The 16,877-nt window shown below is 38.1% G+C and overlaps 1 protein-coding gene across 1 annotated transcript in view; it reads left to right on the top strand.

The window, feature by feature from the left end:
* LOC123245856 (calcium-activated chloride channel regulator 1-like) overlaps positions 1-16,497 on the top strand; it is a 49,425-nt gene extending 32,928 nt beyond the window's left edge. Inside the window, exons 10-15 of the mRNA XM_044674848.1 lie at positions 4,730-4,836; positions 8,219-8,434; positions 9,180-9,441; positions 13,111-13,275; positions 15,011-15,244; positions 16,079-16,497. Of these exons, the coding sequence (XP_044530783.1) occupies positions 4,730-4,836; positions 8,219-8,434; positions 9,180-9,441; positions 13,111-13,275; positions 15,011-15,244; positions 16,079-16,497 (1,403 nt within the window). The remainder of the gene's footprint in view (positions 1-4,729; positions 4,837-8,218; positions 8,435-9,179; positions 9,442-13,110; positions 13,276-15,010; positions 15,245-16,078) is intronic.
* Positions 16,498-16,877: the final 380 nt, after the last annotated feature.

The following is a 16,877-nucleotide window of genomic DNA, read 5'->3' as shown; positions in this document are numbered from 1 at the left end:
GTCAATAAATATTTAAATGCCTACTATGTGCCAGGCACTGTATTAAGTGCTTAGGATACAAAGAAAGGCAAAAGTCAACCCCTTCCCTCAAAGAGCTCACAGTCTAATAGGGATATATTAGCATGTAACACATAGAGCAAACCTCAAAAGGGAGAGGGAAGAGAGGAATATATCCAAAATGGAGGCATGATGAAGTCCAGAGGAGTAGAGCCTGATGGGAAATAAGGAGATGATTGGCTTGGGCACCATACTTCATTGAAAGATACAAGAGGAGCTCTCTGCTCTACACCTTCTGCCTTCCATAGTCCATCTTTTCCCATCAGAGAGAATGAATAGTCCCTGGATTGATGAAGTATGTGTTCCAGGGTAGAAGTTACCTTGCAAGATGATGAGGCAGGATAGAGAAGTCCAGAGGAGGGCTGGTGGGTGGGAAATTAAAAAACAACCAGGCTTACCGAATTGGAGAGACTCCATATAAAGTCCAACAATAGTCTGAGGGTCTGTCATCTGAGAACATGCTGAAATACATTCAGAGAGAGGCTCATCTCTTTATTTGTTCCTGGGATAATTTTCCCCCCTAAAATAAGTCTCAAGGGCTGTCTGCCCCATGAGAGAATTACATCTAGTACAACCCATACCCAAGAAAGGATTCCTCCAACCGCTGTCATCCAATCTTTACTTAAAGCCATTCACATGAGAAAAAAATGAATGACTTCTCAAAAACCCATTCCGTTTTAGACATTTCCTCATCTCAAGACAAAAATTTGTTCCTATTTATTTTCTACACATTATTCCTAGTTCTGGCCTTTGTGGCACTAAAATAATCCAATCAAGGCAGCTAGGTGTCTCAGTGGAGAACCAAGCCTGGAGGCAGAAGGTCCTGGAATCAATTCTGCACTCAGACTCTTCCTTACTCTGTGATTCTGGGCAAATCACTTATCCCCACCTGCCTAGCCCTTACTACTCTTCTGCCTTGGTACCAATAATGAGTAATAATTCTAAGACAGAATAGTTTAAAAAAAATAATAATCAATCTCTGTTCTAATTGGTAGCCTATAATATTCTCCAGGCCAATCACCCAGTTTCTTCAACTGATTTTCAGCATCCTAGTGATCTTTTTCCTACAGATCTCTAGCTTTTTAGTAATCTCCCTAAAATGTGTTTTGAACTCAACTCAATACCCTGGGATCCTCTAAAGAAAGTAAACTATAATAGCTATTGCTTCTCTGGTATTAGACACTAAGTTTAGCTTACTGTAGCCCAAGATCCCATTAGCTTTTCTGACTGGTATATAACTCATTGTTGACCCCTATTGAGTTTGCTGTCTACTAAGACCCTCCAGAACTTCTTCACATGAACTGCTGCCCTCTCCTATCTCATACCTGGGAATTTGATTTTTTAACCCATACATAAGCCATAATATGTTTCCCTTTAACATCTTAATAATAATCCAATATTAGATTTTAAACATTGATTCCAGTCTGTCAAAGCACCTTTTCAATTTCTGACTGTCTCATTCAACTTGAGTAGACTTCCCAGCTTTCTGTCAGCTACAAGTTTGAGAAGTATGTCACTTAAGCCACTGATAAAATGTTAAGCAGCAGAGCATATCCCTGGGGCATTGCTCTAGAGACTTCCTTTCAAGTTGTTTCAAATACAATGGATCTACAATAGATCCATGATCTAACTGACATGAGTATTGGTCCCACTCCCAGATACAGACTGCAAACTATCCATGACTAATCTGTCTATGCCTTTCCATAATGTTGTCACAGGGATTCTCCCTAATAAGCTAAAGGCCTTCTTCAAGCTATCGGAACCTCATAAGGATATCATTACTCAGGGTATAAATAGGTATAACTGACATCACCAGATGATTAACCTATCTTCTTTTTGTTGTTGTTGTTTGTATATCTCTTTCATGATATTTTTATATTACTTCTCCATTATTCTTCCTTATTTATAATGCATTATAGCCCAATGATGCCTACCATGAAATCTAAGTTGTCACTAAACTTTAACAATGACTTTTTGGGTCCAGTCATTCAACCAGCTCTAAATTGTATTGAACCAAATTATCATATCATATCTATCATTTACCATCTGGGCCTCAGTTTCCTTGTTAATAAAATGATTGGGTTCTCCTAGTCTTAAATATATAATATAGCCTAAGTAACTCCATCTTGTCCAGAAAAAGAACAAGATACACTTTGTACAAAGCTCTGCTAAAGTCTATATAACAATGGCTACAGCATTCTTCTGGTGTAACAATCTTTCTATAAAAGGAAATAAGGTTAACCACCCATGACTATCATAAAATCATCATGCCAGCTCATAGTAATTTCTACCTCCTTCTCTAAAAATTTACTACCCTTCACTTTAATAATGAGCTTGAGAATTTTTCAGGAGTAAGAGTTAAGTTAAAGTAAAACTCATTGGATCCTACTTTGCACAACAATCAACACATATTAAGTGCCTACTATATGAGAGGTACTCTTCATAGCTGCTAAGAATATAACAACAAAAAATTAAACAATCTCAGTTCTTATTGAGCTTATATTCTACTAAGGATGACAACAAAAACATATAATGTAAGAGTATTAAGTCAATGAATATAAAGGTATACCAAACAGTTCAATACAAGATAACTGGATAAGGAGGGTGCTAGTAGTTGAAGGCATGAGGAAAGGATTTAGGGCCCAATGATTCCCAAAGTGGGTGGCACCACCCCCTGGTGGGTGCTGCTGCAATCCAGGGAGTTGGTGATGGCCATAGGTGCATTTATCTTTCCTATTAATTGCTATTAAAATTTAAAAAAATTAATTTCCAGGGGGCTAAGTAATATTTTTTCTGGAAAGGGGACAGTAGGCCAAAAAAGTTTGGGAACCACTGATTTAGGCACAAGATGGTGGTTGAGATACATCTTAAAGGAAGAGAGGGAAACTATGCGACAGAAATAAGGAGCAAGTGGATTCTAGATAAATGGGACCTTCAACAAAAAGTTATGGAGGCAAGAGATAGACTGCATGAAACAGAAGGGAAGGTCAATTTGGTCAAATTGTAGACTGTATGAGGGGAAATACCATGAGGAGACTGGAAAAATATTTTGAGCCAGATTGAAATGGGCCTTCAAAATTTTGCAGAGTAGTTAACAGCCAGATCCCAATTTTTTTTTTTTTTTTTTTTTTTTTTTTTATCCTGGGACTCCATTCTAGGAGCATAGGGCCACAACCAGTAGGCAATGGGTCGCTTAGGGTCACCTAGCTGGGAAGTGTCTGAGCCCAGATTTGAACCTAGGACCTTTCATCTCTAGGCCTGGCTCTCAATCCACTGAGCTAGCCCAGCTGCCCCTACTTTAGGTTGCAGTTTCTTTAGCAGATGTAGTTTTTACAGGGTGGGGTTGCTAGCCCCACGCCCAACCCTCCTCCTTTTTCATCCGGGCTAGGGACTGTCCTTAGCCCAGGAGTGGTAAGATCCCAATTACTATAAATAATTCTTTGAAATGGTTGCATGGATTCAAATTTGTAATTTTGAAGTCATAATTTAAATTACAATATGGTCATTGGTGCCAATCCAATGAAATATGTATTACTAGTACAAATAATGAGAATCTTTCCATGTATTGATTGAAAATGTTAGCAATTTATCACATCCCTAGACCTCCAACATCTCATATTCTGAATACTCATTCTGAAGATGACCCTAGGGTCTCAATGGTTATGTCAGCTGAGCACAAATTCAAACAGGTTCTATTAAAATAGAAAGGCTTTGAGTGAAGACTTGATTATGGATGTGGGTGATGTGCCCATTGTCCAATGATTCTGATTCCTCAAGGTGTTAATATTATCTCTCTCTGTCTCTGTCTCTGTCTCTCTATCTCTATCTCAGTCATTTCCCTGAATTTTATTATTTGCATACACTCTTATCTCATACCTCACTCCTATGTCCAAGAGGGAATGTAAGATCTTTGAGGGTTAAATATTATATCACTGTTGCAGATTTCTCTTGAAAAAAGTAGAGGCTTAATGATTGTGGGTAGAACTGAACTGAAATGAGCAGCATTCCTAAAACTGGAAAGATGAATCACCAGAAGATGGTCTACTAAACAATGAATTTTTTCTGGCCATAGCAACTCATTAAAACATCTACTAAGGCATGAAGAGGAGTCCTACATAGTTGAACTGATGTATTCTTGAAGAATTGACGTTCACAAAGCTCAATTACAAATGAAATGTATAAACTGATTTAAATTATGGATTTTTAACAATATTTTGGCTCATTAGGCTTTTTTGTCTCTTCTCAAGGCCTAGGTTGTATTTTAGATGAATGAGATTTTAATGTGTATAAAAAATAGGTTATATTCACAAGACTGAAAATTTTGCATTGGCTTTCTGAGAATGAGGCTATAGGGGACATCTGGGGGGCTCAGTAGATTGAGAGTCAGGCCTGGAGACAGGAGGTCCTAGGTTCAAATCTGGCCTCAGACACTTCCCAGGTGAGTGACCATGGGCAAGTCACTTAACCCCCATTGCCTAGCCCTTACCCTTCTTCTTCCTTGGAACCAATACATAGTATTGAATCTAAGATGGAAGGTAAGGGTTTAAAAAAAAGAATAAGGCTGTATTCTTACCAGCTGTAAACTTCACAAAATAGAAACTTTGGTTAAACTGTTAATTTGTCACTAAATTGTGCCAACTTTTGAATTTCTAGTAATATAATTCTACTTTAGGAGGTATGAAGACAACAGCTACAGACAATATACAGAACAATGGGCTCATTGATGCATTCAGCGCCCTCTCCTCAGGAAATGGAGCCATCACTCAAAAGTCCATCCAGGTCAGTCCCAATTTCTCATTTCCCATGTTCATTATATATATTTATTTATTTGTTTGTTTGTTTGTTTGTTTGTTTGTTTATATGATAATATTCTAAAATCGTAGATTTAGAGCTTAGATTTGAATCTGAGAGCAAAAGGAGTCACTGCAGTTTACAGAGTCAGGAGTGACATCATGTGATTAATTTGAAAGCAAAGTGGCAAATGGGAGAAATTTAAAGAAGACAGACCCATGAGCAGGCTACTGCTATAGTCCAGGAGTGAGGTAATGAGGGCATACATCAAGAGCTGGCAGTGTCAGAGGAGAGACGGGGGCATATGTGAAAGACGTTATAAAGGAAAATTTGATAACACATTGGACAAAACTTGGACCACACAAGGTGAGAGAATGAATTGAGGGAAACACATAAGTTATGAGCCTGTGTGACTGGTAGAATGGTGTAGCCCTCCACAGAATAAGAGAGTTACAAAGAGGGGAGATTTGGGGGGAAAAATAACAAGTTCAATTTTTGACATGTTGAATTTAAGATATCTATGTCTCCAGTTTGAGATATCGAATAGGCAGCTGCACATATAAGTGTGGAGGTCAGCAGAGATACTATGGTTGAATAATTAGATCTAAGAATCATCACCATAAAATAATAATTGAATCCATGGAAGCTAATGAGAGCTTTAAGGGAAACGGTATAGAGGGAGAAGAGAAGGCAGTTCAGGATAGTCATGATGAGCAGGCTTGACCTGAATAAAGATTCAGCAAAGGAAACTGGGAAGAATAGATCAGAAAGATAGGAGAAGAACTTGGAGAGAGTAGTATGAACTACCAAACAAAAGAAAATATTAAGGAGAAGAGGTTGATCAATAGTGTCAGTGGCTATAGAGAGATCATGAAGGCTGAGGATTGAGAAAAGGTCATTAGAATTGGTGAACAGAATGAGAGGGGGCAATCAGCATTGGAGAGAGTGGTTTCAGCTGAATGATGTAATGCAGGGTTGCTAGCAGAAGCCTTTGCTTTTGCAAATTCAAACTATAAGCAGCCCTGGCAGTTAGGTTTTAGAATGTTCAGAAAGTCAGTTGGAGCCTGAGGCTATAAATAGTGCTGAATTTCCAAATGAGGGGCTTTTGCTTTTTGGCTTTGGCTTTGCCTGTTGGCTTTTTGCCTTTTGACTTCTTCTTGGGCCTGTGCTTTTGGCTTTTTGGGCATTTGGACCTAGCTGATTTCTCTGGACCTTTCCCTGATCTCTCCATTTACATCCTTGTTATTTCCCCTGAATTTCCCTTTGGGCCCTAGGAGGAAGGGTGAGCTTGGTGGTTGGACATTGTGGATTTAGTTTCTGTAGGCAAGTAGGACCTCCTAAAACAAGTCACCCCTAATTCAGTGATTTGATAAATACTTCACTTCAAAGGCAGTCAAGCCTTCCTGACTGGGAGAGCCAGACTCTCTCAGTCTAACCCTCTCCTGTGACCCATCCCCCAGCAGCAGCCTTCTCCCTAGCAGCAGTTTTAAGAATCTAAAACCTCTTTCCCTTTGATTATCCCTGATATTAATAAATCCCCTTTGTTACCTTTACAAAGCCTCTGGTGAATCATTGTATTGAAGATTAAGGCAAAGGCTGAAGAGGTAAGGATTACTTTCTTTTATTTTCTTGAGGGAAACCTAGGCATCCATCTTGGGCAGGAAGTACCTGGCGGAGACTTCCTGTAGACATCAATTTCAATGGCAGGGAGGAACCTTTGACTCCTCCCTCAAGGGACTTTAGAAATTAACAAGAGAAACCCCAGCCTTGATCTAAACATTTCTGACTGGCCCAATTCCTCTTGTACCTTAGAGATACTTTCCCTGCCTGAAGATCCAGCCTATTTCCTCCCAGTACCCTCTGTCTCTAGCCTCAGTGATTAGCCTGTTTGAGCAGCACTTCCTATACTCCCATTCATTCCCTTACCTTCCTATATACAACCCATTCATCCTTTTATTACTCACCTAACCCCTTTACTCCTCTCTATACCAAGATTGCCTATTCATTCCCATAACTCAGCCATTCTCCTTATCCCTTCTATTCCTCCTCCTATCAACATTTTGTTTTATTTCTTTATAACAATGATGAAGCTGGGAGTCAGACTGTAGAGAATTGAAAAGAGAATTTAAAAAAGGAAGCAGAAGCACCTATTGTAGACTGCCTTCACAAGGAGTTTAACTGTAAAAGTGAGAAGACATGTGAGACGTTAGTTAACAAGGATGGACAAATCAAGTGATTGTATTTTTGAGCCTAGGAGAGCCATGGGTATGATTGTAGTAGAGAAGTAGTCAAAAGGACAAGGATCCAAGCAGACAAAGAGAGACTGAAGATAAATAAGAGTGGGAATGATAGAGGGGAAACACTATTTGAGAAAACAGGATAGAACTGGATCTCTTGTGTATTGGAGAAGGTTTTGCCTTGGTAAGGAGAAGGGCCACCTCTTCTTGTGAGACAGGTAAAGAAGATAATGGTAGAAGGTATCTGGAAGAAAGTGGGAACTCTCAGTTGTCAATTCTTTTTTTTTCAGGGAAACACGAGGGAAGATTTTCAGAGGAAAAGGCAAGTTAGAGGAAAGCATGGGAGGTTTAAAGAGAGTTGGAAAGATTTAAAAGAGTCTGGTGAGTGGGATAATGAGTTAACTGGTGAGGCATAAAAGGCCAGGCCAGGCCACACCCTTGAAGCAGAGGGTTCAGTGGAAAGAAATCTGGATTTGGACTCTGCCAATGCCTTCTCTCTGAGATTATCTTCCATTTGCACTATAAATATCTTCTATAGGAAGGTTTGTTTTGCATGTTGTTCCAACCCCCTAATCAGAATATGAGCTTCATGTGGGCAGATTACTCTAAATATTGAGCTTTCATTCATGATATTTCTTCTACCCAACAAAAATATTACCTGTCTACTACTGAGAAGCTGTTTCAAAATCAAGAAACTGGTTAGATGAGTTTTATCTGTTCTCCACCTACAATGGAAGGGAAGAGCAATAGAAAATGGAAAACAAAATAAGTGGAGGAAGAGAGTGAATGAACGAAACTTGAATATTACCTTAGACCAAAAATAAGGGGTCTAATTCTAGTCTTGTCTTTCATGTACTTTGTGCCAGGAATATTATTCATACACATTTGGATAATCATGACACCTGTCTTCTTCTAATGGATGCTAACCTCAGGGATTTAGAAGGGACCTCTGATTTAATTGGTAAAGAGACTCCTGGCTGAGGAAATTCCCTTTACCAATGTTGGCTGGAACCTTCTCTGCAATTTGTATTCTTCTGCTATTCTGCTATCTCCTTCAGATTAAATGTAATATGACTTGTTGATGAATTATTCCTTTGCCCAGTTACTAAATGTTTTATTTATTTTCTTAACAGCTGGAGAGTAAGGGAGTCAGTCTGACAAAAGAAGACTGGATGAATGGCACAGTTATTTTTGACAGTACAGTAGGAAATGATACTCTATTTCTTGTCACATGGACAGCACAACAACCTGAAATGTTTGTCAGGGATCCCAGTGGCAATATATATATAAATTTTTCAGTGGAAGCAAGCTCCAAAATGGCATACCTCCGAATACCAAACACTGCCGAGGTGAGGAGCCAGCTTTCTTTTTTTTTTTTTTTTTTGAATTCTGAGAAAATGGAGTAAAGTCTTTCATGTTAGGATCCTAAGTATTCTTGAGTGACAATAGGGGTTTTGTTTGGTTTTTGTTTTGTTTTTATAATTTAAAAACCCACAATTTTATTCTATATGTTCTCATAGAAATGTTACAAATTGACCACAAAAAAGCAAAAACTTATTACATTGAAACAAGGCAGGAACTGTCAAATAGGTGTCAAAAGGAGGTGTCAGAAGGTCAGAAACTGGCTGGAGAACAAGGGAGATTAAAAGGGCAGACCTGGAAGTTATAGAACCTTCTTCTGATTGCTTTGAACACTTTGCACCCTCCCCCCCTCCCAATTTCTCTATCCAGAATTTCAGATCACCTTTGCCCTGCCAGCTGAAATCTTTGCCTTGCTTCTAAGAAAAAAGGATTATGACAACAGCATATCTTTAAGATTACATTTTCCACTGCAAAAGTTTCAGTAATAATAGGCATTATGCATATTGCAGGTTCTAGTCTAGATTCCCTTCTCATAAGATCTGAAATGACCAGCATAGCTAATAGAGAAGCAAAGTCATATGAAGTCTCTAGTCTTCTTGAATTGCACTTGTATAAATCAGATATCACCTTAAGATAGACAGTGGATAATAAAGAAGGTAGGTAAGGCAGGTCTTAACATAGTTTTTTTTTTGTTTTGTTTTGTTTTTAATGAATCTCTGTTGCATTTTTCAGGTTGGAATTTGGACTTATAGCCTTAAATCAAGTGCTCAAACCCTGACTCTGACAGTAACCTCTCGTGCTGCAAATCCTATTGTACCCCCCATTACGGTGGACTCTAAAATGAATAAAGACAACAGCAGCTTCCCTAGTCCAATGATTGTTTATGCAGAAGTTCGTCAAGGATCCTTGCCTATTATAGGAGCCAATGTGATAGCTCTCATCGAATCAGCAGATGGAACAACAGAGACTCTGGAACTCCTGGATAATGGTGCAGGTAATTTATCCCCCACAAAAACCTCAAGCTTCTTTCTCGTTTTAGAAATAAATGTGATACTTTTCTATTGCATGCAAACTCCAAAATGGTACATCTCCAAATATCAGAAACTGAAAGGGAGAGGAATAAGTTTTGTCTGTTATCATAATTTTTTAATAAAATGGCTGCCTCTGTACCATCTAGATTAGTATGGTTTTCTGAGAACATTTTCAATACAGTAGGATAAAAATTAGATTTGTGATTTCACTGATATAGGTAACTCCCATATGACGAAACTCCCTTTTTATTTGCTGGTCTGCATCTTCTCCACAACTAATTGTCTGTGGCACTTAAAGGTTAATGACGTAACCTTCGAGATCACATGACATGAGACAATTATGTCTCCAAAAGGGTACCCATGTGTTCATGGCAAAAGGTCAGCTCTCTATCAACAACCCTGCTGCCTCTTCAATGAATTAATTTAATAAATCTGATTGCTAATATTCATCATTCTTTATCTCATACTTTTCCTAATGTACAGGAAGGATGCAGGTTGAACTAAATGACTCCTAAGGCCTTTTAATGCTAAAATTCCAGTGTATTAAATACATGGGTTATATTCCAGGAAAAGCATGTGTTTGCTAATGGCTTGGTTTGAGATAAGAAAATACTGAGGAGAAATAGAACTCAGGAGTCCTGCCAAAGGTGTTCTCCAATCCACTGAATCACAAAACCTCAGAGTTGGAAGGGAGCTCAGAGTGGAGATCAATGAGTTATATAACCTGTACTTGAACAGGATTCTCCCTGAATTGTCTGAAAGTTATCTGGAATTCATCATGAAATTTCCTGGATTCTCTGAACAGGATTATATCATAATTAAAAAGAAAACATCAAATCATTGCTTGAATACTCTCAGTGAGATGGGAATCACTACTTCAGTTCCATTCATGGCTTTCCTCAAAAGAAGCCTACATGGCCCTCTCCATAATTTTCACCCATGGCCTCTAAGGCCAAGCAAAATAAGCCAAATCCTTTTCTGTATCACAGGTCTTCGAATACCAGAAGAATGTTATCATGGCCCCTCAATTGTCCCTCTTCCAGGCTAAGAATCCTCAGGTTCTTTGAATGAAATGATCTCCAGGCCCTTTATGGTTCTAATTGCCCTCCTTTTGGAGGTCTCCAACTTACCCATCTTTCCTAAAATATATCACTCAACAATAAACACAAGACTTTAGATCTGGTCTGACCAGAACAAAATAATCCTGTTACTTATCCTGGACACTATGTGTCTCAAAATGCAGCCTCGGATTGGAGCAGCATTTTCTGCTGCCTTATTACATTTTTTTCAGAATAAGATTGTTCATTCATTTGTTTTGTTGCTTTTTAACACTGTTGACTCACACTAAACTTGCATTTCACTAACTCTCCCAGATTTCTTGCAGACACTATCTTACACCATAGTTCTTGGACTTCGGGTTAAATATAATCCTACCTTTTCATTCTTTTTCATTTTCTTGTACTCGTGAATGAACCCTTTTATATATGACATAACATTTATACCTTTTGGGATATGATGTAGTCTGTCAAGATCATTTTTCAACCTCCCTCTCTCATAAATAAAGTTTTGCCTCCCCCTCCTAGCTCTGTGTCATTTGCACATTTGACATGCATGCCATTCATGCCCTTCTTTCTTTCCAAATATAATTTTAAATAGCACACAGTCAAGCCCACATTTTACAAGGTTCTCATAATTCCTTAATATTGGAATGTCTCCAATATATCTGCAGCTTACTGAATTGAATTGAAGGAATGTTAGCATTAAGATGGAGACCCAGGAAGATTGTTTACTTGGAAACATGAGTGGCACTTTAGTTACTTAAAAAAGACAAGTAAAAATCTTTCCATCTTAGGGGAAATATATAACTTATAAACAAACAAGAGATTAAGACTCTCCCTTAGAAAATAAGTAACTTACAGTAACTCATGTTAGGTGAACCCCTAAAACATAGTAGAGAGGGGCCCATCAGCTATCAAACAAATTTAAAAGGTAATTGTCAAAAAACAAATTCAAAGTCATTAGATGATAGACAAACACTTTAAGGAAGGGCCTCCTAAATTCTTTCATGATCTCTGGGAGGAAGGACAATGCTCACACTGACCAAGCATCATCCCCGATTCATCTGCTCCAGGGAATGAACTATATGGACAGCCTTCAACAAAGATGCCTCCTCTGCACCCTGGAATGTCTATGTACTATGGGGAGGGGACCCTCTTGACACTAAGTATAATAACCACTTAACAAAAATGTATAAATTTGAGAAGCATTTATGATGTTCCTACTAAGATAAGGCATAATGCTAGGAGCTAGGGAACTACTGACAAACAGTAAGCAATCCCTGACCTTAAGGAGCTTACTTCTTACCTAGCTGAACACAACCTATACACAAAGAGGTAAATACAAAGTATATACATGGTAAGTTAAAAGAAATTTGGGTGTGGAAGAGGATAGGGAAGGAATTAGAAAATCTGGGGAATCTGGAAAGCCCCTACGTAGGAGATGGGACCTGAGCCATGCTTTCAAGTGAGAGAATCCAAGAATCAAGGGTGAGGAGGGAGAACATTATAAAAATGGTGATGAATGGGGGGTGGGGGGCAGTTTGGCAAAAGCCAAGAAGTGAGAGATTCAAGAATACACACACACACACACACACACACACACACACACACACACACACACACACGGCACAGTTAGTCCATCAGTCCAACTGGAATGAAAATCACAAGAAAGGAATAGATAACACTCTAATGGTAGGTGGAAGAGACCAATAGACATTTTTTAGAGTTTGGGGCAGCTGACATTCAGAAAGGGCAGTTAAAGATTTTTGCACAGTGGCGTGAAGTGTTTTAGAGGTGTTTATTTAGCAGCTGTGGGGTAGACTGACTGCAGAGGAAAGATAATGGAGCCAGTGAGACCCAATTAGGAGGCTATTATAATCATCCAAATGCCTGAATTGGTCAGTGGCTATCTGAGCAGAAAAAGAAACTGATGTAAGAGATGATATAGAGGTGGAATTGACAACACTTAGCAAAAGACTGGATCTGGAGAAAAGCAAAAGACACAGGTTCAAATCCTGCCAATTACAGTTAATAGTTCTTTGATTGTGGAAAAGTCATTTAATTGATCTAAGTTTCAGTATCCTCACTTATATGATGGGTATACAATATCTTTCCTCAGGGCTATGCTGACAAATGTTTAAGAATTGGTTCTCTGTGGGACAAAGTGCACACAACATATTCCTAGATCTAATCTCCATCACATTTTTATCTGGATAATCAATAAAATGATAAATAAAACCTTGATTTTTAAGTATTTCCAAGGTGTAAATACTCACACTTAAAACTTATCAGTCAGTTATCTCTAATGCAAGTTGACTCTAGCACATCACTGTTATAGGACTTACCTGACAGAGTTGTTGGTAGATTCCAATGAGATCATATTTGTTAAATAAGCTTTGAAAACTTTGAAATATTTAATAAATATGTGTATCTGTGTATAGAAATGGCATGCATGTAAACACATGCCTATATGAAGAGTCTATTAGCATCTTCCAAGGTCTAACTGTATTTTTGAGAATTAACGTATTCATTCATCATGGTGCTGCCTGTTATCTCCTTTATTTCTACACAAAGGTGCTGATTCTTTCAAGAACGATGGGGTCTACTCAAGATATTTCACAGCCTACAAAACAGATGGTCGATATAGCTTAAAAGTAAGAGCCCTGGGAGGAACAAACACCCAAAGGCCAAGATCCCAAGTGAATGGAGCCTTATACATACCAGGCTGGGTAGAGAACGGTAAGGAAAACCTCTTAGCAATTAGAGCTTTCCCACAATGAAAGCAGCTGCCTCAGAAATGAGAATCTCCCTCACAAGGGGTTCCTCATCACTGTTAAGTCTGAATAACTAAATTAAGGGGAGCTCTTTTCACATAATGTGCTATATGGCCACTCAGGCCCCTTGCAGCTCTGAGATTCTACAATTCTGCAATATAGAGGTTACTTACCAAGTGCATCTTACTTTACTTCAAATATGTCTATCCTAGATAGAAAATTCAACAGACCTCTATAAATGAAGAAATCTGTCTTAGCATATATATAACTAGTAGAAGAATCCAGTTTTTAAGGCACAAATATTCTAGTATTGCCCAAAGACACAAATTCTTGGGTAGAAGCAGAAAGATTAAGACTAAGTATCACATCTCATAACTGGAAAGGATTTCCAGTCTTCTAGATCAACCCAATCCTGAAACAAGAATCCCCCTTCTACAATATACTACATAGAATCTATTTGAAAAAGTCTCTATTGATGGAGAAATCCATTGAAAAAGTTCGTTCTACATTAGAATAGCTCTAACTGCTATGTATGCTCCTTTGCAACTTCAGTGTTGTAGTTTCTATTTACCCTCATTGAGCAAAATAAGGTCAATTTTTGACATTTCACTCTCACCCACCAACAGGAAAGGAACAGGGAGTTATTAACACAAATTAGTAGAAAAATGGGCAAAGGAAGATTTGCCATTGATGATGGCATGGACAATATAAGGTTTCTAAGCAAGAGAAAGTGGATGGTATGGATATTCATAACATAATAAAGGATATTGAACTGTTCCTCAGAATATTGGGAATCATTTATTCTAAAGTTTATGCCACAGAATAATTATCCAAGCAACTGATTTTTAACAAATCTTTAATTTCTTGAAATTTCACGGAGTTCATCAGCCATATTGCTGTTTTTGCCTCAAAGCCAATGCAGCCATCAATAGAAATCTTCTCCCCTTGGTCAAAAATTGTGGGGGCTGAAATATAATAGGGTATGATAAAATAGTGGACAAGAGTTTAACAAGTAACTACAATTGTATCAGGAGAACTGGTAGTTTATCTTCCATAGAGTTCTGCCCCATGGGAGTTAAGGGAGAATGTAGAAGGGCACTATTTGATTACAATCTAGCAGTGGTAGTGTGGGTTTGGATGTGCCATACAGTGGAGCAGTATGGTGGAGAGACAAGAGATGTAGAGACAGTAGACTATGTGGAAGAAGTGAGACTTCCCAAGAAGAAAGGACATCCATTTGGGGAAGAAATATGTCCTCTGGATATCAGTATTCTGGGCCAACAAACTACTTGTCTCATGATATGAATGGCTTTGCTCATAAAAAAAGTTATTGTGTATGTGGGAAGATAAAAGATGGGTAAGATAAAAACATAATAACAGCTAATATTTAGTGCTTTCTATGTACCAGCAGCTTTACAAATGTTGTTTCATTGTATTCTCACAACCCTGGGAGATAAGTGCTATTTTTATTCCCATTTTACAGTTGAAGAAGCTCAGGAAGATAGATGGTTAGTGATTTGCCCAGGGTCACACAGCTAGTCCCTGAGGCTACATTAGAGCTCAGGTGGGCCCAACTCCCTGCTCACCTCTCTGAGCTGCTTAGGCCAGGTTCTGGGATAATAAATAAGAAAAATTCATAGCATTTGGGTGGAACTGACCATCAAGGACAAGATTACTGGTATATTTTTTTCTTCATGCAGGTGAGATCAAAATGAACCCACCAAAACCTGAAATTAGTGAAGATAAAAATCAAGAAGACATGCAAAGTTTCAGTAGAACAGCCTCAGGAGGTTCTTTTATTGTATCAAATATTCCCAATCCTATGCCTGATGTGTTCCCACCAAATCAAATTATTGATCTAGAGGCTTATGTTGAAGAAGATCGCATTAATCTGACCTGGACAGCCCCTGGGGATGACTATGATACAGGACGAGGTAAGTGCCCCATTCAGTTTTGATTCAGAGCCAAAGGGAACCACCAGCAACAAAAAAAAAAAAAAAAAAAAAAAAGGAGAAAACCCACAAAAATGAGAGATTGGCTATAAAGAACAAAATTAACAGATCCTGAAAACAGTGATTTAAAAATCAATTCTTTGGCTAAATGAACATATCTGGTTTGAGGATGAGTTAGTCCAGAACTCTGAAACAAACAGTTGAAGTTAGTTGAGCCCTGAAAAATCAAAGTTTAACTTGAAAAGCCGCTAAGGAAATAATTCAAGAGATATATCCCTTCACATGCAGGAAAGATCTAAGAGAGGATATAGATGACCATGATTGGAGAATTACAGGCTCTACTAGGCCCATCCCCTTTACTAGGTCATAGCTTTGAAGATACAGAGTAACAGGGGCATTTTGGGTAACTCTAACAACTATTGGCTACAGGTGGGCATCCCAGCCCAATTCAGTTCTGTTAGGTCCTAGCAGGGACTTCTAAAACATTAAACACTTCCTCTACACACAGGATGTATTTTTCTTCTTATCAGTCAAATGGACCAAAGGTTAGATCCAGTTCTACTTAGAGAGACCTTAAGGTCAGATTCCCTTGTCAATGAAGAGTTTTCAGCCAGTCAGTGTTTAATACTAATCTGTATGGTAGATTCAAGTTCCTTTTAGGTACATTTAAGATTAAGCTTCCCTAGAAATAAGTAATTCTTTCTTAGTTTGACCATTTGGCTTATTTCTGGCCTCTGTTTGACAAACTTCCCAGGGAATACCCTGTGTTCCCAGTACGGCCCATGGTCCTGAGCCAACAATCTCTTCTCTTTTTAGCTAAAGAGTATATTATAAAAATGAGTAAAAATATCCTTACCCTAAGAGAAAACTTTGATGCTGCTCTTCAAGTGAATACTACTGACCTCATTCCAAATGATGCCAACTCCAAGGAAGTCTTCATGTTCAAACCAAAAGGTTTCATAATAGAAAATGGCACCACCATCTTTCTTGCTATAAAGGCAGTTGATAAAGCCAACTTGACATCTCCTATATCCAACATAGCTCAAGCATCTCTGTTCATTCCTTCTCCTGAAGATTCTTTCAGGCCTGCTGTTATTGTAGTGCTGTCTGTGGTTGGCACACTTGCAGCTGTTGTAATCATTTCAAGTGTCATAGTGTATTTTTTGAACAAGAAAAAATGTCACAAGACCAAAGATGGAATTATAATATCAGTACAAAATAAAAGGAGACTCTGAATTTTGTAGATTAATTATATATTCAGACATAAACATAATTAAAGCAAACTATGTGGCTAATATTAAATGAATAAATGGATTAACTACAAACATTTGGAAATGTATTTAAAATAAATATATAAATATATAATCATCACTTCATTTATTAACTCATTATTTTATTTGCCAGTAATGATGGTAGTATTAAAAATACTGAGCTGATCTGGGTGTTTCTTTTTTAAACACCCTCTTCAGGGGGGATTGTATTTTTATAAAAAATCCAAGTTTTAAAATTTTGTTTGAGAAATTTTTTCAGAAAAAGAAGTCTGTTAATGCTTTGAAAGCAGAAAATGGACTATTTGCCTGCAGAAACCTACACTGAATCAAGATGATCCAAAATG

The sequence above is a fragment of the Gracilinanus agilis genome, chromosome 4 (assembly GCF_016433145.1).
Source record: "Gracilinanus agilis isolate LMUSP501 chromosome 4, AgileGrace, whole genome shotgun sequence".
Classification (NCBI taxonomy): domain Eukaryota; kingdom Metazoa; phylum Chordata; class Mammalia; order Didelphimorphia; family Didelphidae; genus Gracilinanus; species Gracilinanus agilis.
Note: the sequence above shows the minus strand (reverse complement) of the source record. Positions and strands in the feature narration are given on the sequence as shown.